The 26,769-nt window shown below is 42.7% G+C and overlaps 1 protein-coding gene across 2 annotated transcripts; it reads left to right on the top strand.

Annotated features, from left to right (window-relative positions):
- The first annotated feature begins 6,356 nt into the window (after nt 1-6,356).
- Nucleotides 6,357-24,964, top strand: POGLUT3 (protein O-glucosyltransferase 3). 2 transcript variants are annotated; one of them, XM_050905414.1, is made up of 8 exons: nt 6,357-6,567; nt 15,442-15,639; nt 17,070-17,356; nt 17,771-17,987; nt 19,382-19,578; nt 20,577-20,771; nt 21,796-21,900; nt 22,765-24,964. In XM_050905414.1, exons 1-8 carry the CDS (start codon nt 6,357-6,359, stop codon nt 22,888-22,890), a joined length of 1,536 nt encoding a protein of 511 aa, XP_050761371.1. In that variant the 3' UTR covers nt 22,891-24,964. The 2 variants fall into 2 exon arrangements, with proteins under 2 accessions (XP_050761371.1, XP_050761380.1); XM_050905423.1 differs by lacking the exon at nt 6,357-6,567 and adding an exon at nt 14,737-15,038 and having other exon boundaries at nt 15,446-15,639.
- The last annotated feature ends 1,805 nt before the right edge of the window (nt 24,965-26,769 follow it).

Genomic DNA, 26,769 nt, shown 5'->3' with positions numbered 1-26,769 from the left:
CATATTCTGTATGAATGTTCTTTTTCTGCATTCCTGGGAAGCGCAGCAGCAATGTCCCCGGTGGCGTTTGTTCTGCCGTGCAGTTGAGGCGGATTCCACGCTGGGATTTTTCTCCTCAGCATTGCAAGAGCAGTGAGCAATGTGAGTTACAGAAGTGCTACTGGTGCCTGGGAAACAGCTCAGCAAAGGGCACAGCACTGGAAGACTCACCAAAACTCCTGAGGATGTTGAGAAACACAGCTGAGCATGGAAATCTGCTTTTCAGACATGGGAGATTCATAACCAGCACAGCTTTGGTTACAGTTGAGATGAACAGCCAGATTTCTGCCTTTGCCTTAGGAACAGGTTAATTTGGATTAATAATCTGACACTTTAAACCATGCAAAATGTAAAAAGATTTACCCTGTTTATTTCCTACATAAACCTCATAGGTTGAATCCTAAGTTGTCCTCGCAGCGGGAAGACAACCATAACCAATACAACGTGTTACGTCCCCAAGTTCTCCCGCTGCCTCTGAGCTCGGCCGGTCGCGGGGTGAGGCACCTGCGGCTGCGGGGCTCCGTCAGGGCAGCGCCACCCCCAGCGGCCCGAGGGGGCACTTGGCTGGGTCGCGGCCGCGCCGTACAGGCTGGCAGGTTTTTACATATGAAGTAAATAAAACCAGTAAGAAATGCTCTTTGCCTTTTGCTAAATTACCATCCCTTTTTGCTATTTTTCAACCATTCCCGCTGTCACCACGGTACTTTTCATCCTCCGAACTGAACGGCTGTAAACGTTTTCCAGTGGCTCTTCTTTGGCCACACTAATAATGTAGTATTATTACTCAGTAGCCAAAACTCGTCCCTGGCCATTAAATTTCTAACTAAGCTTTGGATCTCTTTTTATGCAAAATCAGAAGTGGCTCACTGAGCCAGAAGATAGTATTTTTAAATAATTATACATTTACTTCAACTTTATTTCTAATTTCACATATGGTCTAAAATGATGATCCATATTTTTGATACACTTTTTAATTCAATGAAATTTCTGTAGGACATAATTATATTTTTGTAACTGGAAGGACAGTATACTGGTATTTTAAAATAATATATTTTACACAAAACAAGCAATGCTTGTATTACTGACTACTCCACAAGAAACTAAAAGATGAAAATATTATAGTAGGTAACTGGTATCCTTATTTTTTTACACTGTAAACTTCGTTAAAGAAGTGGGTCTGTAGTTCAAATCTGTACCGATATATAAGTATTATTACTTTATACTGGGGTAATTTGTCTTTTGTTGTACATAGAAGGACTAATATAAACTATGTATTTATAGTCAGAATTGATCTCTACAACATGCCTGTTTTGGAAGGATATAAGCATATGCTGACATATGCAATGCTGGAAGGAAATGACTACCGTATAATTGCAATCTTGTAAAATGTGGTATTCTAAGGAGAAATTATATTTGTCTGTAAACGGCTCTATTCTAGATGTACAGGATTCTGTAGAGTAAGACAATAAAACCAGCTGAGTATCAGTGAGGAATTTCTGCTGCTGTGCATTGCTGCAAAATATGTTAATCCAAAAATTGGGAATACCAGCCTACATAAGGTAAAGAATAATAAAATAAATGTTTACAAGGGAAGTAAATGGTCATACAGTTTTTCTTGACTACAAGTGGATGGTTTAGAACATTTTTATTTGTAAATATTTTCTACCTGTTCAACAGAAGTTGGATTAAGTTCTCACCTTGTTGGCATAAATTTTTTTCATTTGCTATGCTATGTATGTACAGGAAATCAGGTGGCTTGATTTAATGTAAGCAAGTAAAAACTGCTTTTGGTCATAAATCAGTTGTGGAAGACTGCAGCCTACTGAGGATCTGTAAACTAATATTTACACTGAATAATGGTATTCTGTAAAACAGTCAATTGTGTGAAAACATAGGGAGAAATGCCCTTTGAATAGCGATCAGCTCCATTCAGTTTAGCAGAGCCAGCTTTTGACACCTTTGCTCTTCCAAGCTTTTTCTTTGGCAAAAGCATTCTATAAATGTTCGTAATTTATAGGATTTTCATATTTAAAATAATTTGTTTGAAATAAATTCTGCATTCAAATGAAAAAATGCATTTGTACTGTGTGTATTTTTCACTTACTGTGAATGCCATAGACAGTTTATTTAAAAAAAAGTAAAATCCAGCATCTTAGTATTGTTGCCAGGGTGCTGACGGCAAACGATGCCATAGATTTAAAATGGGGCACCCAGCCTCGGTCCATCACGCAGCTGCAGGCAGCGGTCACACCGGCTGCGTGGCTCAGGCCTGCCTCGTGCAGAGGAAGGATGTGCCGCCTCAGCGATGCACATACTGCTGCCTTCTCCTTTCCTGCCAGCTGGCGAGTCTCTAGTACACAAATAGTTTTCCATCAGCGGTAGTATCTTTACAGTAGACATGTTAACCCCTTAGCGAGCCACGTGCCTGCAACTTGCCTTGAGGAGCCGATACGCCATGTAGGGGCCAAGGGTAGTATTTGATGAGTAGTTTTACAAGGTGATGAGCTCCACGTGAAAATCACTTCAGGTGGAATTAGGCCTGAGTGGAGCCTGGCTGCCACGTGCAGTGTGATTGTGTGCAAGACTCACCACTGCCTTTCAACCTTAATTACTACAGCCAGTATATATTGTACCTGAGTTCAGTGACACAGTCCCTCAGCCTGGTTTCAGAAGGAAACAAGGTTTATGAGCTAAGGTGGTGTTTCTGTCTAGATCTCTGTCCACCCATTAGATCACTTGTGTCCCCAGATGACCTTTGACCTTTCTAACATCTCAATGACATTTGAAAGAAGGGATGGAAGGTTCATGGTTTCATCAGAGGGCAGCTCAGGCTGGGAGGGACCTCGGGAGGTCTCTGCTCCAACCTCCAGCTCACAGCAGGTTGGCTCTGAGGTCAGGCCAGGCTGCTCAAGGTTTCATCCAGTTGGGGCTTGAAAATCTCTGAGGACGGAGACTGGGCAGCCTCTCTGGGCAACCTGTGCCTCTGCCCGACTGTCCTCATGGGGGGAACGTGTTACAGGCTAAGCCTCTCTTCTGTCAACTTACACCAGTTGTCTCTCGTCCTTCCGCCCTGCGCCATCTCCTCAATGATCTCCCCAGGGGCACTGGGGGCTTCTGTAAGGTCCATCCCCTCCTCGAAGCCATCTCTGCTCCAGGTTGAACAAGCCCAGCTCCCCCAGCCTCTTCTCACAGGGCCAGTGCTCCAGTCCCACCATCTCAGTGGCCTCCCCTGAATTTGATCCAGTTTATTGATGTCTTGTATTGGGGAGCCCAAAGCTGGATGCAGTATCTAGATGTGGTCTAACAACTACTGAGTGGAGGGGGATAACGGCTCCCCTCCACCTCTGGCTCTGCCCCTGTTCATACAGCCTGCCATTGGCTGTCGTTGCTGCCAGGACTCGCTCGTGGCCCATGTCCCTCTCACTGCCCACTGGGACCCCCAGAGCTGTTCCCTCAGAGCTGCTCCCAGCAGCCGGTCCCAGCCCGTACCAGCGCAGGGGTGGCTTCTTCCCTGGGACAGGGCCCCAAGAGCACCAACAGGCCCTGACCCCCCCCCCAGGCTCCCCCCACCCTGCCCATGGCCCAGGACACCATTTCAGCCCAGCCTGGAGCCATCAGTCCCTGCCCCAGCGATGCTGTAGGACGTTCGCCTCCATCTCCCCACAGCCCTGCCTGGCCAGCCATGGGCCCCGCCGAGCCGGGCCCCACCTGCAGGCTGACGTCCCCAGGGCCCTGCAGCCATCCCAGAGCTGTGTCTGACCCCGGTTCCCCTCACAGGGCCTGATCCTGATCTGCAGATTGATGTCCCTGCCTGACCTCAGCCCTGCCCTGTCCCCACAAGCCTGCTGGGTGATGTGGCCTCTCGGCTGCCCCAGATGCTGTTTGCCACGTGCGGGGCGGGCCCTGGTGAAGCCCTGCTGCCAGCCATGGTGCTGGGCTCCTCAACCTCATTCCCCAGGGAGCAGCCCGCCCTCGCTGCTCCCTGGCACCCAAGTGCAGGACTTCTTGTTGAATTTCATGGCCCATTCCTCCACCTTATCCAGGTCCCTCAGGACAGCAGCCCTGCCCTCAAGCACACCGACTAGTCTCCCTGCTTGGTGTCATCTGCAAACCCAACGATGGAGCTCTCCATCGCCGCATCCCAGGCCAGGTCCCTGCGGTGCTCCCCTTGTTACCAGCTGCCAGGTGGAGACGACCCATTAACCAGCCCCCTCTAAGCCCAACCAACCATCTTGATGGTTTTTTACCCATCTGGTTGTTCCCCATCCAGACCATAACATCCTAACTTGGATACAAGAGCGTTGTGGGAGACAGTGACGTCTTTGCTAAATTCAAGGTAAATGACATTTCCTGCTCTCCCCTCATCCACAGAGCCAGTTTATCGCCGAAGGTGATTGGGTCGGCCAGGCATGGTTGGCCCTTGGTCAATCCACACTGACTGCTCCCAGTCACCTTCTTCTCCAAATGTGCTCCCAGCTGGTGCAGAGGGAGAGGAAAGCTGCCCTCGCTGATCCCTGCACTGAGAGCAGCAGCCAGGGACGTACTACCTGGCCAAGAAGCACATACATAACTCCAGAGTAACACTATACATGTTTTCTCTTGCCTATTGGGAGTATCACACATGGTACGTTGGTGGAGATCTGTGGTTATCTGAAGTGAGCAAGTTTAGGAGACTAAAGACAAAAGCAAGGAGGAAACCAGACTTGGTAATTCCACTTTCAAGGAACCTGTTTTTCATGGTCTGTATGCACAGAGACTCGAAGTTCATGTTATTCAGAAACACACAGCATTCATTCGTGCTCTCATTGTTTTGCATGTGAAAATCCAGGCTTGCACGGAAGCTTGATTTAATTCTCCTACAGCCTTGTAAGCCCCCCATCTACCGACACCCTGAAATATTCCGTAGTAGCAGCAAACGCTTCTGATAAAAGTGATACAACCACCTTAGGAGACAAATCATTGGAGGTTTTCCCTGTTTAGTTGTATTCTATCATTTTAAATCCATGAAATTACTTTGTTGTTACATTTTCTAGAGAATACCACCATGATCCCTCTTTCCCCATCACCCGCACGGATGAGGGCCACCTGCAGTATCTCACCCGCAGGCCCCAAGAGCACCCTTCAGCTCTTGAACGTGGGTGCGTGCCTGAGCCATGCCGGGACGGGGCGCTGGGCTGAGAGGCGTGAGCTCGGCCTCCTCCCCGGGACGGGAAGGTGAGCCCAGCGGCAGGGAACAACGTGCCAGTACGTCCCAACAGGGTCCCTGCTCTGTCCTTCGCTTCAACTACAGTCACTGTGGGAAATCCTAGAAACAGCGAGGAGGAATTTTAAATTATGTATTTTTTTTTCTTTTACAGCAATCTCTGTCTGTACGTAAGCTGATACAGGCAGCAACAAGTAATAAGCTTTAGAGAAATATGATTTTTTTCCTCTTTAAATTCCAGACTCCCTCCAACCTGAGGCTGAATTGTATCCGAAAACACAGGTAAGGTTGTTTGGGGGCGGGGGGGAACACACAGATCATCTGCTCTTCAGTTTGGCCTGCGCCGCGCCGCTAGACAAGGGAAGGAAAACCTCAGGACATGAACACGCAGGGTTCAGCGCAGCCTGCCCGCAGACAAGCGGGTCTGAGGCTCACTCCGCACTCTCACACCCGCTTTACTGCGTTTTCCCCGACTCTCTGTAAAACGCACAGACTCGGAACCTGGCTCTGCGCTGGGCGCCCACAGATCGCTGCACCCTCCCCTCTGCCTCCTCACCCCATGGCCCCAGCCCAGCGGGAAGGCCGGGATCCGGGACCCTCGTTGCCCCGCAGCACAGCCGGAGCGCCGCCGGGGCCCGGCCCGCAGCAGGCCGCAGCCCCCCGCTGCCCCCCTCGCCCTTCCTGCGGCGTGCGGCGCCTCCGCGGCAGCGGGGGACCGCGGGCCGTTTACCGGTGCGGGCTGCCTGAGCCCCCCCTCGGCAGGGCACGGCCCCCACCTCCGGCACGGTCAAGCGCACACGGGCTTCGCAAGGGAAGGCTCTCGCTCCCCGGGCTCCCAGGCGGGACGGTCCGTGCCCGCGTCCTGCGGCTCGCCCCGGGCCCAGGGGGCAGGCGGAGGAGGAGGAGGGAAGGCAGCGGCGGATTCAGCCGCCCGGCGCCGGCCCGGCCCTTCCCGCGCCTCCCTCCGGCACTGCCCGGCCCCGGCGGGCCGCCCCGCGGGGCGGGGAGCTAGGCGGCGGCCGCCCGCGGGCAGCGGGCGCGGGGCCGCGCAGGCCCGGAGGACGCCCCGGCCCCCCGCTCCGAGCGGGCGCGGCCAGCGCGGCGCGGCGGGGCGATGGGGAGCCGCGGGCCGCTGCCGCTGCTGCCGCTGCTGCTGGGCGCCGCGTTGCCGCTGCTGCGGCCGGCGGAGTCGGCGGACCCCGTTAGCGCCGAGCGGAGCCTGGCGTGGGGGCCCGGGCTGGACGCGGGGCTCACCCTGCCCGTGCGGTACTTCTACATCCAGGCGGTCAGCGCGGCCGGACACAACTTCTCCCGCTCCCCGCCAGGTACCGTGCATGTGCTCCTCGGCGGGCAGCGGCGCGGGACGGAGACCCTGCCCGGGGCTGCCGTTTCCTCGGAGGAGCTGGTCGGAGCTGCCCACCTCTTCCCCGTTCCCGCTTCCCCTTTTCCCCTTTCCCTCTTCCTTCCTTCTCCACGCCCGAGCCCCTGCTGTGCCGCCGCCGGTCCCTGGCTGCCCCCCCTTCTCCCCCCGCCCCTCTCAGCATCCCGCCCGGTCCCGCATTGCCCGGGACACGCAGGTCCGGTGGTCAGCGCAGCCCATGGTCGCACCCCTCCTTTTCTTCTGGTACAGCTGAGTGCCTCCTTCCGTAGAGCTCTGCGTCTCACCCATAGCCGCCTCTAAACAGTAGCTGGCTTACAGCAACAAACTAGCAAGCTCAAAATAAACCAGTGCTCCTGGAGCTAGCGGATGTAAAGAAATCGCAGTACGCTGCTCAGAAGTGCTAATGCAATTATCTTCAATGCTGTGCACGCGCCAGTTGCTTAAAATTTCTGTCTTGGTAATCACGGCACTCTGGGCTCCGTTATCCTACTGCTGCTCCGTTAAGAAGGAGTAATTTTCATCTCTTGTTTACTCAGCACAAACACAAACCGTCCCACAACACTTCTCCTGAGGGTGGGAATTGGGGTTTGTTCTCGCAGTCCAGCGGTATGCTGCCAGTCAGCTGTTTTCTGCTGCAAGTTAATCCCACACACTCTGTATTTACAGTTTTAATTTAAATAAAAATAACTTTTGCATCGCGGATTTCATAATGAAGATAACCCTGAGATAGCCACCCAGTGGAAATCCTGTGTTGCTAATTTATATAGCGTAGTGCTAGTTATTTTGCTCTGTATTATTTACTATCTACCAAGTATGCACGGCCTCTTTGTGTCTTGTAGTTAGAAGGCTGCTGCTTGTGAAATTAAAGATTAGACATATATTATACAGGTTATGTCTTCAGTCTGACAGAACCCCAGATACTTCAGGTCTGGACTTTCTCCAGCTGCTGTTGCAACTTGGTGCTGGATTGCAGCGCAGTTTTGTAATTGCACTGAAGAATGCAACTGCATGCTCACTGCCAGTGAAGCGGAGGCTGATTTCAGCTGCGCAGGGAAAGCCTGGGATTCAAACAACAGGTTGCTAAAGGTCAAAAGATGTGAAGCTCAATTGGATTCTCATGCTAGTTTAAATCCTCCAAGATAAACTGATAGGACGTGGGTACTGAGAACCTAGTTTTGACCTCTGTGTTCGTGTATGTTAGTATTGACATTAATAAATTCAATGTCTTTGGAATGTTTCCAGGTCCTGATGCCATCTGGCACAGAGCGGTCTCCATTCATACCGTGACATTCTGTAGCCTCCAAACCAAGGCGGTGCATGCGTGCTGCCGACAGGGAAGAGCTGTTGGCTCGGCCCGTGCTAACTCCTGAGCCACGCCAAGAATTATTTAGGAGAGTGCCAAGGATCCTTTAACAATTTAGTGGTACAGTTGATCATATTCCAGTGCATGAGCACTGTTTAATGTACTCATATAGACACAGGCTATAAATTTCAGTTCTCAAATGATTTTAAATGTTCAAATTCTGTTTGTAAAATGTCAGTAAGAATTGCAGTTAATAATATTTATTAAGGCACTGCTTTCCAATATAAACTAAACACATCTCAAAATATCCCTGCTGGGATAGCTAAATAACTCCGCATTATCACCTCCATTGCACAAACAAGAATAGTGTGATCAGAGCAGGAGAGCTGCAGTTAAGGCTTCCCATTTGTAAAATTTGTCCAAATCTATTAAATTGTGTTTTGTGTGGATTAGAATTTCAGTCAAGTAGGTCAGTACCTACTGGTATCCAGTATGAAACTTATAGTAGATTTTAAATCCAGATGAGTTTTCTGAGCGTCACCAGAATTAATGTGCACCATTGCACATCACACAGTAGTTTCGACCTACAGGCTGTAACTCTTTGACCCGTCTTTTTAGGAAGATGTCAAATGATGCGGAATTCACTCTTTCCCTAGAAAAATTATTCCAAAGATTAAAAAATCACTGCCGAAAATATAGAACTTACTTTTAATATAAACTGCATAGATTTTTTCTTTGGATACTTGGATCACCTTATCCTTCTTTTCTGCTAGGTCTTCCCCTATGTTTAACAACTGCCCACCATGTCTTTACGTATGATTGACCATGACAAAGTCAGCTGTTAACTGTTCTTCAGATGATCTACGTACTCTGCTAATGAATATTTTCAAGGCCTCCCAGGTATTCTTGCAGGTTTTACCAAATACTTTCAACGAGCAGTGGCACAGTTCTTCCAGCGCTCATTTCAGTGTAGCTAAACAGTGTGCATCTCGGTTACGCTCACCTTCGTACCTGCAGCACTGCAGGACCTCCCGTCAGGTCTTTTGTTGACCACGATGCCTGGGCTTTTGCGACAGTCACACACAACTTCTTCCTACCACGACCTGCGTTTCTTTGTTCCTGGATATACGCCCTCACATCCGACTCTGTTAAAGTATATGCTATTCAAAGCAGCTCATTTTGCTAAGTGAACCGGTTTTGTTCAGCTGCCTCTTTACTGACTCTATTGATTTTGCAGTTTCCATCTGCGAAAGTAACCAGCAATGGTTTCAGTAAAACAGTTGAGGAAAAAAACCTTCTTTTCAGATCTTTTAATTTCTCTTCTGCATACATGTCAGAAATAGGGCTTGTTGTTCTTCTCTAACAATTTGCATAAATCAATACCTTGTTACCGTTTCTCTCTTTCCATCCCTGCATTTCTTCACTCGTTCATCCATGCATGGAATACCTCTTTTGCACGCTGCACAAGAGAAAAAAAAATGCATAAAGCAAGTTTCATCATCTGGATTTCTTGAAGTATCCCATTTTGACTGTGTCTGTATTTTAGTCTCTCTTCAGGACTGGAAAATTATTTTGTACTGAAAATGTTGTCCTAGACAGGTGTTCAGGGTAACACAGAAGCACTAGTCGTGATAATTCAACAAGGACACATTTTTCTTTTGTCATTTCTTTGGATTGAGACAAACAGAAAAACATGAGTGAAAGTACCATGGTAACCTTCCTCCGATTTTAAAAAAAGAAATCAGCAAAAAGCTTTTATAATTAAATACTGCAGTAGTACTTAGAGGCCTTGGCCCCATTATGCAATGAATGTTGTAAATCATAACCAAAAGTCCTGTTGCCGCCACTGAATAATTTGTACTTACATTAAATATTCAGTCTCCCTTTTCTTCCCCCTCCCTTTCAGGGGTTAGCTTTTTCCCAGAGAGATTTGTTATCAGGTCACTCTTCCCTTATCAAATGCTTCCTGCATCTAAACTGCCACCAGTTAAAACTAACGTATCCTTTGGGTAGATTCGGAGCTCCTCATCTCTCTAGAGCGGTGAGTACATAACCAGCGGGGAACAAAGACCTGCTTAGTTATTTCCTGTAGGTGAGGACAAGGAGATCAAATTCAGTAGTATTTGACTATTGATTTCTCAATATTCACTCATTTTTATGATAACTGAAAGCTTTGTTTTCTCTGGTAGGGAATCTCTATACCCAGTTAAAATGCTGTTTTATAGAATGGGTAGAAAGAGACAAAGACGTAATACCAACAGAAAACTATTTTCTCTGTGATCCTACCTCATGACATGCTCTGGATTCAAAGGCTTCTTCATCCAGTTAATACTAGGTGATAGTCATAGGGAGAGCATACTTGGCTTAAGTCGGCTGCTTTTAAGCAAGTTGAAAAAGGTGGTCATGACTGGCAGTGATATTTAGAGGCACAGATGTCCATTCCTTTGGGAGAGTCATTCATGGAATCCATTGCCAAATTCAAAAGGAGGGGACTCCTGCATTAAGACCTCTGGCAGTATTTAGTTGAATGAGGAACAGAAATTGTTACTCACCTTTGCAGCAATGTGTCTTTCCTCTTATTTGGACTACAGCTCCACACTGTCCTCATGCACAAGACCATTCATGAGAAAACCAACTCCCTGCTGTCTTCTTCTCAAGCCTTTCAAAAGACTTACCACAGTCTTGGTGTTTGTGCTGGCACTAGATTCAGAGTCTTCAGAGTCTCTGAAGTCTCTTCACTTTGGTAGAGTGAAAAGCAGATACTTTGGTCGTAAAAATATGGATCACACAAGAGGAAATTAATAAAATGCTGTCCCAGCTGTCTTAGACCCGGGTACGTTGTCCTTCTCATTTAATAAAACTGTTCCCAAGTCTTAACCACAGGGGCTCAAGCATTTGCAGTGTCACCCTAGTTGGCATTTATTCATTTTTCGTGTAATCCAAATCCAAGAGAAGTCTAATTCCATCAGAATTATTGTGAAGAACGAAAATTTAAATAGTCCTTTTCTTCTGGAGAGAAAGTCTTTCCCTGTTGCCTTCTCAGCTGCCTGATATTCAAGAGTTGCCTCTCCTAGCTCACGAATGGTCCATCCCTACCAGCAGGAAACCAAACAAAGATGGCAGGAGGCCTTTAGGGATGAACAAGGAGCTTCTGACTAAACACGGACGGAATAAGGAAGCATACAAGAGGTGGAAGCAGGAGCAGGTGACCCAGGAGGAATACAGAGATGCTGTCTGATTGTGCAGGGATAGGGTTAGGAAAGCCAAAGCTGATCTGGAGTTGAATCTGGTGAGGGATGTGAAGGGCAACAAGAAAGGATTCTACAAGTACATCAACAGCAACAGGAGTCTAGGGAAAACGTCAGCCTGCTGCTGAGTGGGGCAGGGGACCTGGTGACAAATGACAGAAAAGGTCAAGGTACTGAAATGCCTTCTTTGCCTTAGTCTTTACTGGTAAGACCGGCCTTCAGGAGTCCCAGGGCCCTGAGACCAGGGGGAAAGTCTGGCACAAGGAAGACTTGTGGAGGAGGATCGGGTTAGTGAACACTTAAAAATCTGGACATACCTAAGTCTGTGGTGCCTGATGGCATGCACCCACGAGTGCTCAGGGAGCTGGCTGACATCATTGCGAGGCCACTTTTGATCATCTTTGAAAGATCATGGCAAACGGGGAGGTTCGTGAAGACTGGAAGAAGTCACATGAAATTCAGTCTGAACACAAGAAGACTTTTTTTGACTGTGAAGGTGGTCAAACACTGGAGCAGATTACCCAGAGAGATTGTGGAGTCTCCATTTGTGGAGGTATTCAAAACTCAACAGGACACAGTCCTGGACACCCTGCTCTGGCTGACCTGAGCAGGGGGGTTGGACTATATGATCTCGAGGTCACTTCCAAACGCAACAGCTCTGTGATTCTTGTTATTCTGTGTTTCTCCATTATGTTTCTATTATCAAGTGTTGTATGGTACAACATAATCTTGCACAGAGCAAAGAAGAGCTGAAGGATATATTTAGAAATAACCTGAACAGCTTCTGAATAGTTCTGGATATCTGACTCATGGACAGTTTTGAAACTGGCTACAGGATTCAGGCTAATTCAAGGAGAAGAAAACAAATGGGGAACTAAAATTCATTGTTTCCCAGAACTTCCTTTGATGCCTATAATTCTTATGTTATTGGACAGAAGTTTTAAAACAAACATCTTCTCTGTAATATGTAATCACATTTTGGAAAAAGAACTGCCGTAGGATGCTTTCGATGCAACAAATACCAGAATGTTTAAATGGGGATTAAGCAGTCATGGAAAACCTTCACTGAAAGCTATTGAAATTATGTGTATACAAGTTGTGATTTTTCAAGTCCTTTTGTTGCAGATTTCTAGAAGGGGAAGACAGTAATTTCAAAAGTATTCCTCTGTAATTTCTTTGTTCTTACTATCTTGGACGTCTCTGCTAGTGACAGTAAGGTGCAAGATACTGAGCAGACCTTTGGTTTAAAGGTCAATTTATGGCCTATGATCATACAGCCATTCTTACATTATCATTTTATTTCTACTTTATGCCATCTTGAAAGGTAGCTAGATGTCAAAAATATATGAAGGGGGCAAAACTATACTTTTCTGCCTCTTCTCTGATGATGACTCTGATTGCAGATACACCAAAACAAGTTCAGGAGCTCCCAAATTGGGAGCCAATCTGAATCAATTTTACTCACATAGATCCAAGCTGTAGAGATCTCAAGCTGTGACAGTCTTAGATCTAAACCAATATACCATTGTCGTGGTTTAGGCCCAGCCGGCAACAAAGCACCACGCAGCCGCTTGCTCACTCCTCCCCGCTGGCGGGATGGGGAGGAGAAAATACAATGAAAGGCTCATGAGTCGAGACAAGGACAGGGAGGGCTCGATCACTCACCAATTATGGTCACAGGCAAAAAACTGACTCAATTTGGGGGGAAAAAAAAAGAAATCAATTTAATCTGTTACCAATCAAATCAGAGTAGGACAATCAGAAAGAGAACCATATCTTAAAAACACACCTTCCTCCCACCTCTCCCTTCTTCCTGGGCTCAGCTTTGCTCCCGATTCCTCTACCTTCTCCTCCCCAGCAGCACAGGGGGATGGGAATGGGGGTTGCGGTCAGTTCATCACACGTTGTTTCTGCTGCTCCTTCCTCCTTGGGGGGAGGACTCCTCACACTCTTCCCCTACTCCAGTGTGGGGTCCCTCTCACGGGGGTCAGTCCTCCATGAGCTTCTCCAATGTGAGTCCTTTCCACGGGCTGTGGTCCTCCATGAACTGCTCCAGCGTGGGCTTTCCCACAGAGTCACGGCCTTCTCCGGGCCCAGCCACCTGCTCCATCGTGGGGTCCTCCACGGGCTGCAGGGGAATCTCTGCCCCACCGCTAACCTCCCTGGGCTGCAGGGGGACAGCCTGCCGTCTCACCACGGGCTGCAGGGGAGTCCCTGCTCCGGCACACCTCCTCCCTCTCCTCCATCTTCACTGACCTCAGTGTCCGCATGGTTGTTTCTCTCACATCCCACTCTTCTCTCCGCTGCAGCTCCAATTTAGCAGTCTTTTCCCCTTCTTAAATATGCTATCACAGAGGCGCTACACCGTCGCTGATGGGCTTGGCCTTGGCCAGACGCAGGTCTGACTTGGAGCCAGGGAAGCTTCTAGCAGCTTCTTACAGGAGCCACCCCTGTAGCCCTTCCTGCACTACACAAACCCCCACCACACAAACCCAGCACAACCATTCACAGAACTTGTTCTGGAGTTTAGGTCTATTAGCATTGCTTGAGCTATACTTACACTTGCCCAAGGAAATGTCACACTGCGTAACTGTACTGCTAATGTGTCTTCAGCCTACCACCTAAGCGACGGTCCACTCATTCCTCTGAAAAGGAAGTACCACATATCTAGAGCAACCTTAACATTCCTCTACTTCTCAGAAGTCAGAAGTGCACTTCTGGAAATCATTCTGGACTGATGATACTTAATCAAATGAGGGCTTCTCATGATCTGCTAGCTACTGAAGACAATATTCTGCATTCCTTAGTTGGTGGGAGTGCTGCTTGCCACACTGGCATTTGAAGGAGGAATGAATGCTTGCTTCATTTTATTTCTTCAATATGTTGTCAAATGAAAGTATTCTGACTTGCTTTTTGGCATCTTTAGCTGGCATGGACTTTGAATAGTAAGAAAACTGAGGGATGATTACAAATAATCCACATTTTATATTCTTACATTGGAACATAAAGCAGAAGAGGGGGTGTGTTCAGCCGTGAGAGGTTCTTCTGCTCACAGACACTGACCATATGCTTATCGATTGAGGGATCAACTCTGACAACAAAATCTGGAAGAATCTCAGTTACTCAGGGTAACTGTTCGCTCTGTGAAGAGGCATGACATGTCAGGAAATACACGTCTGAAATCATAAGGATTCTGCCTAATTTAATCTGGAGACTCTAGCACAGTAGTTGACTTGAATCCAATTTCAAGATCCAGTGCTCTAAGGAAGACATGGTTGATCGTTAAACGGCTGTTGTACTTACCACATCAGTGCGTTTATTTGTGGATGCAAAGTATGTTAAAATATGGATTGTATAGAATTAACTGTAGCATCTCAATCATTTAATGCTGTTGGGACACATTCAAATTTTAGTAACATCTTGAGTTTATCTGGATTTTTTCAGTTTCATTTCTTTCTGTATACTACTATGTGGTAACATTCATTACATTTGTTTGGTTTGCAATACTTAGACTGTAACATTTTGTGAATAATCTGTCCCCCTCTTTTTTGAAGAATAAAGTTGACGATGACCATTTGTGAGAGAAATAAGGGAATATAACAGATTTATGTTTATGCATACTTGTGTTGTCCACAAAATATTCCATGCCCAGTTAAAAAGTCACAGTGCATTAATGATGAAATGCTGGTCATCTTTAAGCACAGGTCAAGACAGATGTCCAGGAAACATCTCTACTATCATTCTCTTATCCCTGCTTTTCAGTAGCTGGGACTTTAAATTTGCAAGACAGTCAGCTGCAGCCCAAAGGTGAACAATTTGTATCTGACTCCTGCATGCTGCAACTGCCTTTCCACAAGCTGGCAAGTACTCTTTTCTCCTGTTATTTTAACTTGGTTTCCTATCTTTCTTACTCTAGAGGAAATGATTGTTCCTCAGAGCACTAACTTGAAAACTTAGTATTAAACCTAATCTTTGCTTCAAAATACTGTTAGCCTTTCCTTTTATCTTGTAATCATTATTTAACTTTTTATCTCCATCTACAGGTTTTCCATTTATTAGGTATGTGATGATCAAGAAAATTTGGTAGGATGATCTTCCATCACTGGAAATTAATTTTACCAACTTGGTATAATAAAAAAATTTCTAGTGCAAAGTTAAATTAAATTCCATGGACTTAATCCAGTAGAGTTTGCTCTCACCTTTACTTCATATATGTGATTCTAATAGCTTAAAGTGCTTTTATCTGTTTTTATTCTCCTCTTTTCAGGCAGAACAGAGTTTAAAGTGGTAATTAAAGCACTTTCTCCAAAAGAAGTCACCAGAATTTACACCCCTCGCCCTTTGGATAGAAATGATGGCACATTTCTTATGCGGTATCGGATGTATGGGAGTGTCAGAAAAGGGTTAAAAATTGAGATACTTTATGGTGATCAGCATGTAGCTCAATCTCCTTATATTTTGAAAGGTAAGGGTATTTTTTTGATATAATGTAATGTATAATGGTAGCTACAGAAATGCTATTTACTGTTAGAGGAAGAGGTGGGAAATTAGAGGTTTGTTTGCCCTTGTTCATGTAGTCTCCTCACAAACGTTCTCTTATACAAAGAAGTAAGCAGTGACAATCTCTATACATTGACAATCTCTATACATTGCCAACTTACAGGACCTAGATGCATAAGCATGTAGATTATGGCCTCTGACGTTAAGGTGATATGTCTGGACATCTCTTCCCTCTTGCATAAGGAAATGGATCTCTTCAGATTTGGTAGGGTATAAGAGAGCAATGCTTGTATTTTTACTGTTTTCAAGCAGGTATTCACTTAAACATTGTGATATTTTTATCTAAAGTAGAAAATACTACCTGCAAAAGCAAGCAGTTTGTGTTGTTCCCAATGCTTTATCAGTCAAATGTCTGTGATTTCTAAAAAGTGTGATCCTTCGTAACAGCAAAGAATATTTCCTTAACCAGACAATATTTAACTTTCTTTCCATTAGCCCACTTTAATTCAATGCAGGTCTATACTACGGAAGAACTATTTAAAAGCAGGGAAAACAAGGCAAATTATTCTCTCACTCCAGATCAGCTTCTTTAACTTCCTTCTCTTGCTCTCAAATGGACAGCTGTTAAGCAAAGAAAAAGCTAATATAAAGTTACTCCCCTGGAGAGTCTTGTTTCAGTTCACCACTACTACTTCTAACCAGAATTTGGTCATGGTTTTTTTAAACAAAATTTCCTAAACACAAACTTAGAGATGTCTTGAAACTGAAATGAAACTGTCCTGAGTCCTCAAGCTAGTAGTATGCCTTCTTTTTGCTAGTGCACATTTGCCAGCAGCCATGAAACTATGACACAGGACAGAGCCTGTTTTGATTAGAAGTCCACGAAATAAGGGCTTTTTTCCACGCTCTACGAGGCTCTTGCTTATACCTAAGCTCTCTGCTTCAAAAGGACAGAAAGAATAGTTGATTATACATAAATTAAAACACCTTATGCCAGAGGTAAAGACTACTGTATCAAAGTTCTGAATTAGGCTAAAATTGAAACTGTAATACCTGAGCTTTGGTAGTTAGGACAGTTAGAACAATTCTGAATACCCTGTGTGGTTGGCAGGTAGCACAATAATGGAGCTTCATTTTGCAGATGAATTTTACCCTGATAACAAAAAATCTAGTATTTTGATTTCTGAAAAAGAGAAGAATGTTGCTGTTTTCTCAATTACACTGCTAACCCCCAGAAGTGTTATAGGGAGGATGATTTCCCAGGAGAACTTTAGAAAACTTGGAATAAAAAATGTCGAGCCACTGTAATGTCTATATTTATATGCCCATGTGTTTGGGGAATTACGATTGATGTAGAATCACAAATATAGACTTTCAGTGCTTTGTTTTCTGCAGGACCAGTTTATCATGAATATTGTGACTGTCCTGAAGACGACCCTGAGATCTGGCAGAACGTTATGTCTTGTCCATCCCAAGAACCTCAGATTACAAAGGACTTCATTTCTTTTCCCACCATTGACCTTCAGCGAATGCTTAAGGAAATCCCAATAAAGTTCAGTCAAACAAGAGGTGCTATTGTTCATTACACTATTCTCAATAATCACATCTACCGTCGCTCCTTAGGGAAGTATACAGACTTCAAAATGTTCTCTGATGAAATGTTCCTGTCACTGGCAAGAAAGGTATCAGTTTTGATCATTTAAGACTATTAAGTCACGTTCTAATATGGCAATACTGCATTTGTTGTTGTATCTTCAGATTTATAATTCCTGAATTAAGATTTTGTTTTTTCAAGATGACAGTGTATCTTAGGGATAATGTGTGGGGGCTGAGCTTGACAGTAATGAAATTGCTAGGAAAGCAGCAGGGGCTAAGGCCCGACTCTGCGAGCCTTTTCCTGGCCTCTGTGAGTGTTCCTTCCATACTTGCTTGCGGGGCAGAAACTTGAAATTCATACCTTAAGCTCAGCTAAATCTATTAACTATATCTAGTAGGTTTATTGATTCTGCATGACATAAGAGAACTGAGGAATATATGCAAGAGTGACAAATAGCTTCTATCTTTGTGTTACTATCCTTTCTTGGGTATACATTTAGGTTCGTCTTCCTGATGTGGAGTTTTACCTTAATGTTGGAGATTGGCCAGTTGAGTATCGGAAGGCTAATGATACACCTGGTCCTATACCTGTCATTTCATGGTGTGGCTCTGTGGATTCGAGAGATATAGTCCTTCCAACGTATGATGTAACCCACTCAACTCTTGAAACCCTACGTGGAGTCACAAATGATCTCCTTTCTATTCAAGGAAATACAGGTAAATTAGAGGTCGTGGATTCAAAAAAAGAATTTGTAAATTCCATCAAAGAAGCAAGTGGCATTCAAATGTGTTCAAGTCTTCAGTTCACAAGTGCCTTAGGAGGTCTCTTAATACAAGCAGGTTACTCTTTACGGATTGTAAACACTTTCAACACTGCTACTAAGCCCATATTTAATATGGATTTAGAGCCAAAATTTTAGAAGTCCAGTTTACAATAACGGTGTAGTTTAACTTAAAAGTGTCCAGGAGATAGCTACTGTGACCTGTCAAAAGAAAAGTACTTATAATTAAAAGGCCTTTCTCCTCAGTGAAGGACTTGAATATGTTCCTTCTAATCAAATAGTAATCCTTTTCCTGACAGCGATGTGGCCCAATGTTCTGTTTACATAAAAAAAGAATTTGAATCCCGAAAGAAGTAAACTAGTACTATGCTGCAGCCTCTTTCAAATAAGAAAATATTGTCTGGATAAAAAAAAAACTCAGAGAGGGATCTTCTGAATCGTTTTTCTAGCTTTGAAGGAAGAGTCAGTTTTAGTGACAGGTGTATTCCTCTCTGCCCCCCCTTGAAATTCATTAATACTTAGGGATCAGACAAATGCCATGAACAATACCTAAGGAGTAAAACTTGAGTGAGGAGGTATTTCTTTTTATTTGATTAGTTTACAGTTCCTCTTTTCTTTATTAGTTTTTAAATTAAATATTTTAATTGAATTATCAGTTTGAAGCACTCTGTGTTTACTGATTCAGTACAGCTGCTTTTCCAATTTGGAGACGATAAGAGCCTACTCCACTTTAGTAGGTCCTTTAAGGAAATTTCGAGCAGAAGGATAAGGAAGGACATACTTAATGTTTTTAAAAGCAGGCAGTAAGCAAAGATGAAGTCTTTCAGGCTCTTGCTAAGTAGCTTGAGGACAGAGTATAGCCATTTTTTTTCCTTTTTCAGTCATCATTAAGTGATTCCTCAAAGACTTAACTAAATTGCTGGGTAACAGAAGTGGATTTTACTAAAGAAATTTTGGTTATTGTGGCAGGCTTTATGGATGGAGAATTACTTTAATTATTAGTATTTTACTTACATAATTTGATTATAATCCCTTATGTAGCTTTCAAGGTATTTCAAGTTATTTAAATATAAAATTGTTGTATGGAAAAGCAATTCTCTGATTTTCCTTTTATAAGTGGCTCAGTTTCTCATCCCAAAATTCAAGCCAGAACTGGGAGTTTAAACCCTGTGATTAATAAGTGATTATGGATTCACTACAAGAAATCATGCCTGTTTTACCACATCTCTGAGTGTAATGCGACTGTCATAGCAAGTTCCTTATTTGCACTAAACATACCATGAACATTTCATTACTGTTTGCTTTTACCTTATCACTCAATGCTTGTAGGCCCATTCTGGGAAAACAAAACTGAGCGAGCTTTATTTAGAGGTCGAGACAGCCGAGAAGAACGTCTCCGTCTTGTCAAGTTATCCAAGGAAAATCCAGAACTACTAGATGCTGGAATAACAGGATATTTCTTCTTCAGAGAAAAAGAAAAAGAGCTGGGAAAGGTTCAGCTGATGGGCTTCTTTGACTTCTTTAAGGTAGCAAGCAAATTACAGTCTTGGATTAATTTTGCTGTCAAGTTCTTACCAACTGAAAAGACAAGGCTTACTTTTGCTAATTCCATTCAGTAAACAAAACAATTATGCTACACTGGGAACACTGGTCCATGCAGGGTAGGCCGACCACCTGTAATCAAAGTCATAGTGTGACACACTTCTAAAGAAAGCCGCTGTACTTTTTTCGTGGAGTCCCTTAGAGAGCGTTCTTGGATTTTTTTTTTTTTTTTTAAATAGATTGAGAAATTTGATTTCTCACCATCAGGGTTTCTTTTATTTATTTGGGTTAAATATGAAAACAATGGACACAACTTGTGTCCATTGCAAGTACATTATGGATGTCAGAAAGAGTCCTTGTAGTAACAAGTTAGAAACAGATGGGTGTTTTTGTTGTGCTTTAACACACAAGTTCCACTGCAACACAGGTATAAAAAGTAAACGGGACAGAGTCCTGTAAAAAGCAATTATAATATATGGCACTTGAAGTTCTGTTCCAGAGATTAGTATATCAGAAATGCTGTAACAGCCAAGAGCATCTGCCAGAGCAGTACATTCATGGTTACTTTTAGTATAATGTTTCAGATTATTTTATATAATAATACATGTTTCAGATTATTCTACATAATAATATAATTTTAGGTCAGAATAAATTTACTCTTTTTTAATTTAAGTATAGATTAGTTTTATTTCCTTCCCAGCTCTACCCCTTGCTCTGTCCCAGGACACTTTAATAGAATACCCATCAGGCAGTTCATGTGACACAAAGGTTCTTGACTGTCAGTCTTGGGTTGAAAACAAATCCTTTTTCCATTATGTTATCCAGAACACCATGAAACTACACCTGCTTAACACTAAAACAGGTTTGAAGATGAGAATTAATAAACACAATTACGTCTTGCCTGTGAAAATAATCTTTTATACAGTGTTCCTATTCCAATTCAAAATGTTTCACCTTTTTTTCCTCTATCTTCATATTGTAGTACAAATACCAAGTGAATGTAGACGGGACTGTAGCAGCTTACAGGTTTCCATACCTCTTGTTGGGTGACAGCCTAGTATTGAAGCAAGATTCCCAGTACTATGAACACTTTTATATTCGATTAAAACCTTGGAAACATTATGTTCCAGTTAAGAGAAACTTAGAGGACTTGCTAGAGAAAATAAAATGGGCTAAGGTAAGTGCCATTACTAATTCAAGTTCAAAGTGATAAACAAACATGTAAACAATTTATCTTAATACTCTCTTCTTTTTGTATTTCCACGTACATATTTTGCAGGAACTCTATTGAGATCCTGGGATAAAGGAAGTGCATTTTGTTGTTAGTATAAGATGGGAAAGCCTTAATTCAAGTAACCGTCTCTATTCAGGGAAATACTTAAGAATTCATTTTAGGTATGTGCAGAAGTGTTTCATGAGTCAGAGCCTTAGTATACTGACTAATGCAGGTAATTTTCAAAGAAACGCCCAGAATCCTAGATACTACTTAATTAATTCTATCACTTTTTTTAGGTCCTGACTAGAACAGAAGTCATTGCATGTTCTGTTTGAATGTACAAAAAATCGCTGCTCTGAACATGCTTAGAATGAGAGGCTGGGATTCTGTAACCAAACAGACTGATATAATTGTGTGATTGAAAACTCCATTTGTGCTTTAAGTTTAGCTATTAGGTTAAAAAACATAGGAAAAGTTTCTGTTCTGAGAGTACCGTAGTTCTTCATAAAGAATCAGATGAGAATACTAAAAGCTTTGAAAGACCTAAAAAACTTGAAAGTAAGTACATGCATTCAAGCAGAGTTATTTTTAAAAGGAAGACATTGAATTGCATTGCATAGGAGAGGACAACAGCTGTGGCTTTGTCTTCTGTAAAACTAAGTATGTCTGGGAGATGTCAGACCTGATTTTGAAGAGGCTTGTGGCTTGGACAAAACAGTAGAGCAGTAATCAACTGAGTTTTCAAAATGGTACAGTTATCCATGGAAGTTGTTATTGATAGCCCTAAGGTACCAGTTGTGACCATAAAAGCAATCCAGTATTTTAAAAAAATCTGCAATTTTAAGTGCGCCTTTGCACTATACCAGTCATTGCACATGAAGTTGGAGATTTGAATAGCCCCTTTAATGAAAGTTCTAATGCCAGCCAGGCTTTGAGTAACTCATTGATTGCTCTATTATTCATTCGTTTCATCTCAATTTTCCAGGAAAATGATGAAGAAGCAAGAAAAATTGCTAAAGAAGGACAATTAATGGCAAGAGAATTACTTCAGCCTCACAGGCTTTACTGCTACTATTATAAAGTGCTCCAGGTTAGTACAATAGATGACTTTATTACTTTCCCCCAACTGCTACTGCTACCGATGCTACAAATTTCATATTCAGTCCTTACTTACATCAATAGCAGACACAATTCATATTATTCACAGAAGATCAGTGTGAAGAGCTTTGCTAAAACTTGCTTCATCATTAAAGAGGCAATGTGACATAATAGTTGTTTTACAGAATCAGAGATTTTATTTTTTTTGCCCCCATCCCCACAGTCAGACCTGTTTTCAGTGTCACTTGGTATGTGGTTTCTAATAGATGTAGGAGATAATCTGTACACAACTTTCTTCCTTTTTCCCTTCATACTTATACCCTCATGAGCTACTCCGCTGTATTACAAAACAATGAATACATGGAAAAGAAATTCTGGAAGTATGGTTAGTAGAGTGGTAGGGTGTGAAGCAGGCCAAATAGTAATTGCTTCCCTAGGAGATGCAAATCTCTAGTGAAAGAAGTTTCTGTTCTCTGAAAGGACTAATTTCTTTTTGCTGTTTTGCTGTGCAGAGTTAGATCTCAGCTTCAGCAGCCACAGGTTGACACAAAGTTTGGAACTGTTCAGTGTACAAAAATGACAGCATTATCTGCATAAAGTGGTTAGAGGCACAAATAATGACAATATTCAAATGACCATTAATAATAGGACAGGGGAAAACATTAAAGGAGATTTTCAGAGGCAACGTAGCCTATTAGTAGGTGTGTTGTAAAGGCACCTTGTAAACAGGTTGTAAACGATGACATAAGGAGCCTGGATAAGGCAAGCTTGTGAGTGGAAGGGAGGAGGAAAATTCTGTTTCATGAATTATACGTTGGTGCTTATAGCATTCTTAAATGTTGTTTACATATTTCAGAAATATGCCAAACACCAAGCCAGCAAACCTGAAATACGGGATGGAATGGAACTTGTACCTCAGCCTGATGACAGAGACTCAGTATGCAGTTGCCACAGGAAAAAGCCTTTAAGGGAAGATCTATAACTGTACCGGATAGAGAAAATCACCCACTTACAATGCAAGAATTTAAATAGGAATTAAGCTGTGAAATCTAAGACACTTATGCACTAGCAAACATTCTTAGTTATGTATTCTTCTTGTATTTACATATCCTTTTTCACACTGACTCTGATCTGCAATGTTGGTTCCCACAATCTTGCCTCCATGACCACCACCAGACAGATACTGAGCCTGTAATGGGGAGCGTCTAGGGGATTTGCTTGATGTACTGCATCATCAGGAAGAAGAGCGCAGTGCTGCTTGTGTTCCAGCTGGGACCTAGTTACCAAAGTTTTATGAGGAACCAGTCATCCACAAAAGATCTTCCATGAGTCAGTGCAAGTTATTCTAAAGGAGCATTTGCAACATACTAAAACAGTATTATGATTTCTTCATGAAGTTTACCTCAGTGTTAGATTGTTTCTTGTATACAAAACAATTTTCTAACTAGACAAAGAATATGAGTATTTGAGATTTACAGATATCAAATCTGGTGTTGCTTTGAGATTATTTTGTGGTCTATGACAGATAACAGACTAGAGAACATGATATAATATTTATCAATTTCAGAGGAAAAGGGAGAGGAGGGGGAGAGATCAGAATAATATTTTTATAAGCACCATGGCTGTGAATCACCAAGATTAAATGCTGCTTTAAAGCAGACTGTGTAGCTATCACAATCACAGTACTTTGAGTGCCAAGACACCACTCTGAAGACCTGTTCCCTGCCAATGACCATGTCTGTGAATATAGGCACAGATCCACAAAAGGACTTAGGAACTTCAGGCGAGGCCAGGTGAAATACTGGTGTCTTAGTTCAACAATACAGTCTACAGTATTCTAGGCTACTTGAGTATTCTCACATCTGAAATTTGTTAGTAGAGTTTTAGACCGCCTAGGTTTAACTTCTGTGTCGAGCTAAGGATGCCACCATCTTTTTCACTTGGGTTCATGAACTACTTTTTCCTGTGCCTAAGTCCTCAGGGGGATCTTACCCATTTTCTGAATTTAGATCATACTTAACCTTATACTGAGATCAGACAGCAGATCAGACTTCATTGTTTTGGTTCAAACATATGACAGAAAAACCTATGCTGTGCTTTCTATGTAATAGTCTAGGGGTTAGAGACCATACTAAGCAATTGGGAAGCCAGTTGTCCTCCTTGGTTTGTTTCAAAGCCATTTTTACAGAGAGTGCCTTAGCTCCAGGCTGGAGAAGAGGTCTTCAGGTCTTCCACTGCAGTTGTGCAGCCGTGAAGCTAACAATACAAAATTCACAGGGCCAGAAGGAGCTGGTCATACCATTGCAATAAAGTGTGCCTTTGGGTGGGGGAGAGGAAGAATCATAGTCCTGGATGTGGCTCCCAATACCTCTATTGATTTTTACCTAAGTTTGTCTACTTCAAAACGCATAAACAGTCCTGGAAGGAGACACCAATGCCAATACCAATGCCCACAAGCACCCATTTCTGTCCTCTGCATTTTCGTCTTGGCTAATGTAGCCTGCCTGAGCCGCCTCCTACTCAGCTACACTCAGATAACATCTTTCATGGATACCAAATTCTCCCTACGCAAAAAGGAACGGAAATGTCTTAAGATTGTGGACTTGTCTAATTGCTTAGGTGCCCAAAGTTTAGTGCTCTACTCCTCATGCAGGCTTCATTCTTGGTTCTACACCGCAAGTTACACTCATAAAATACAGAAAACAAAATTTCTGCAGTGGAACAGGAAGAAAGACTAGATTTTTCAGTATGCTAAATATGGAAAGAACTTCAGGTTTCTAAAGAGGTTAATGCAACTGTCTGTCAGTCATTTATTACATTATGCCAGTTAAGAAAAAACCTGGAACATGTTGCTCTACCCATCATCCTCTTTGTTCTGGTTCTAACACTAATATATATAGTGGTTGTGTTTTTATTTAGCATGACAATAAGTCCTAGAACTTCAGACTATAAATATATATTCAGCTCATCAGACATAAAATTTTCTACATCAAAACTCAGGAACAGAGTTCCATTGCTGAAGCTGACACTTAAAACTGAGCATGCGCTCCTCTTTCCTTCTCTGTGTACAGTCATTTTTACTGTATGATATGATCTTATTTTGTGATATTATCCATTATACCATGTGCATTTTATATTCACCAGTATTTATGGAAGTGGTGTGCTCAGCAAAGCCAATTAAGCATACCAGATGGCTGAAGCAACAAAGTTTTCCACCTCTCACGTATTTCAAAACAAAAGTCCAAAAATGATCTGTTTATATTTTTAAAAATAGGAGGGAACAAGGGGAGTCATGACGCATACTTTAGGGTTCTTTGGAAATATCTGTGTAGGAAAACTTGCCTGGCTTGAAACAGAAGTCTTTCAAACTGGAAGCAGAATCAGATAAAATTTAAATGGTCATGAATATAAATAAATGTGAATATTTCATCACTCCTTTCTTCCCTCATAAAAAGGGAAAAAAGCTATTCTAAATTCTTCTCTGCCAAAAAACCTCCTTGCTTTTGTAATAAGCACCCCTTCAAAGCAAAGACTAGTTTGTCACAGAATGCCTTACAGATTGTTTTATAGCTTAAAGGCAAGAAATATCCTGAAAAATATGAATACATTCATCTTCCTGCCAAAATTAAAAAACAGTAGAGACATGGCAGAACTTTCATTAAAAGTGCTTAGTCATTTGAGAAAATCTGGTTCAATTTATAACTACAGATCTTCCAAAGATAAAAGAAGGTAAGGCAAAGCCTCTCTTCTTTCCATTGGTGGTACTATATGCAATTTAAATTGTAATGAAGAGCAATCGTAACAATTGCCCCTCCAGGCCAGAAAAGATGTCAGATCTAGTTTAGTTTGATGACAGGATGATACTCATTGGCCTGGTGTGTTACAGGAATTGCTAAATATACAGTAAAACCTGTTTGTACAAGTAAAGTGTAATACATACATTACACGCACATACATACACTAGAGTTTCTATTATTCTATAGTAGTTCTTGAACAGCAACTGAGTAAATCTTTTGTACACCTAGCAGTTGGTGGTAATTTTAAAAAATAGTTACCATACCACAGTACTGAATTTTGCTACAGTAATTCCAGCTTTTAATGCACAACATAGGGTTTTATATAGACAGTAAAATCTGCCCTATTTTCATCAATGGTAGTCATTTTTAACACACTGTAGAACTTACCACTGATGACGGAGACAGGTTTATTTGTTTGAAATAGTATGTCTAAAAGTCCAGGGCTAATATTTTCAAACATAGGAATCCACATAGAAGTGGTCTGACTTCCAAAAATGTTAGTTGTGCAGAGCCTTTACTTAAGGTTCCTTATTTTCAGATCCCTTTAACCTTAACAGTAGTTTCATACAGTTAACACTCCAGAAAATTAGGCCTTTTATGTTATGTCATATATATGTCCTAATATATTTAGGCACCCACATTTGGAAATACTCACCCAACCTCAATTTCATCTTGAAATGAGAACTAGTAAATCATGATCTGTTGAACATAAAGGAGATATAAATTCAGTACATTTTTACACTGTATTTTTTGAGATTTACCTCAAGATAACTAATATACAGGTTTCATGACAGTCATGTGCCAGGTCCGCCTTGTAGATTCATAATTTAAAAAACCCTATAATCAAAGCTTGCCTGATGGAATGTTAGATTCAAGCATCCATCCCGGGAAGCATACGCCCGACACTTATTATATTAGAAAGTAAATTATTTAGTTAGGGAGGAGAGCTGACAGGGAAAACATACATCACCTGTTTGAGCATGTTTGAGAAGCTTGCAAAGAAATGATAATAAGGAAAAGAAGCATTACATAAACCTAGGATATTATCAGCTCCTTTACCGCTT

The sequence above is a fragment of the Gymnogyps californianus genome, chromosome 1 (genome assembly GCF_018139145.2).
Source record: "Gymnogyps californianus isolate 813 chromosome 1, ASM1813914v2, whole genome shotgun sequence".
In the NCBI taxonomy this organism is placed as follows: domain Eukaryota; kingdom Metazoa; phylum Chordata; class Aves; order Accipitriformes; family Cathartidae; genus Gymnogyps; species Gymnogyps californianus.
The sequence above is the reverse complement of the archived record's forward strand: the minus strand, read 5'-3'. Positions and strand labels throughout refer to the sequence as shown.

What these genes read in the sequence shown, in the direction of transcription:
- POGLUT3 (XM_050905414.1), top strand. Translation starts at nt 6,357, where the DNA reads ATGGGGAGCCGCGGGCCGCTGCCGCTGCTGCCGCTGCTGCTGGGCGCC. An exon ending in CTTCTCCCGCTCCCCGCCAG is followed by an intron (nt 6,568 to 15,441) that starts GTACCGTGCATG and finishes TCCTCTTTTCAG; the next exon opens with GCAGAACAGAGTTTAAAGTG. An exon ending in ACTATTATAAAGTGCTCCAG is followed by an intron (nt 21,901 to 22,764) that starts GTTAGTACAATA and finishes TACATATTTCAG; the next exon opens with AAATATGCCAAACACCAAGC.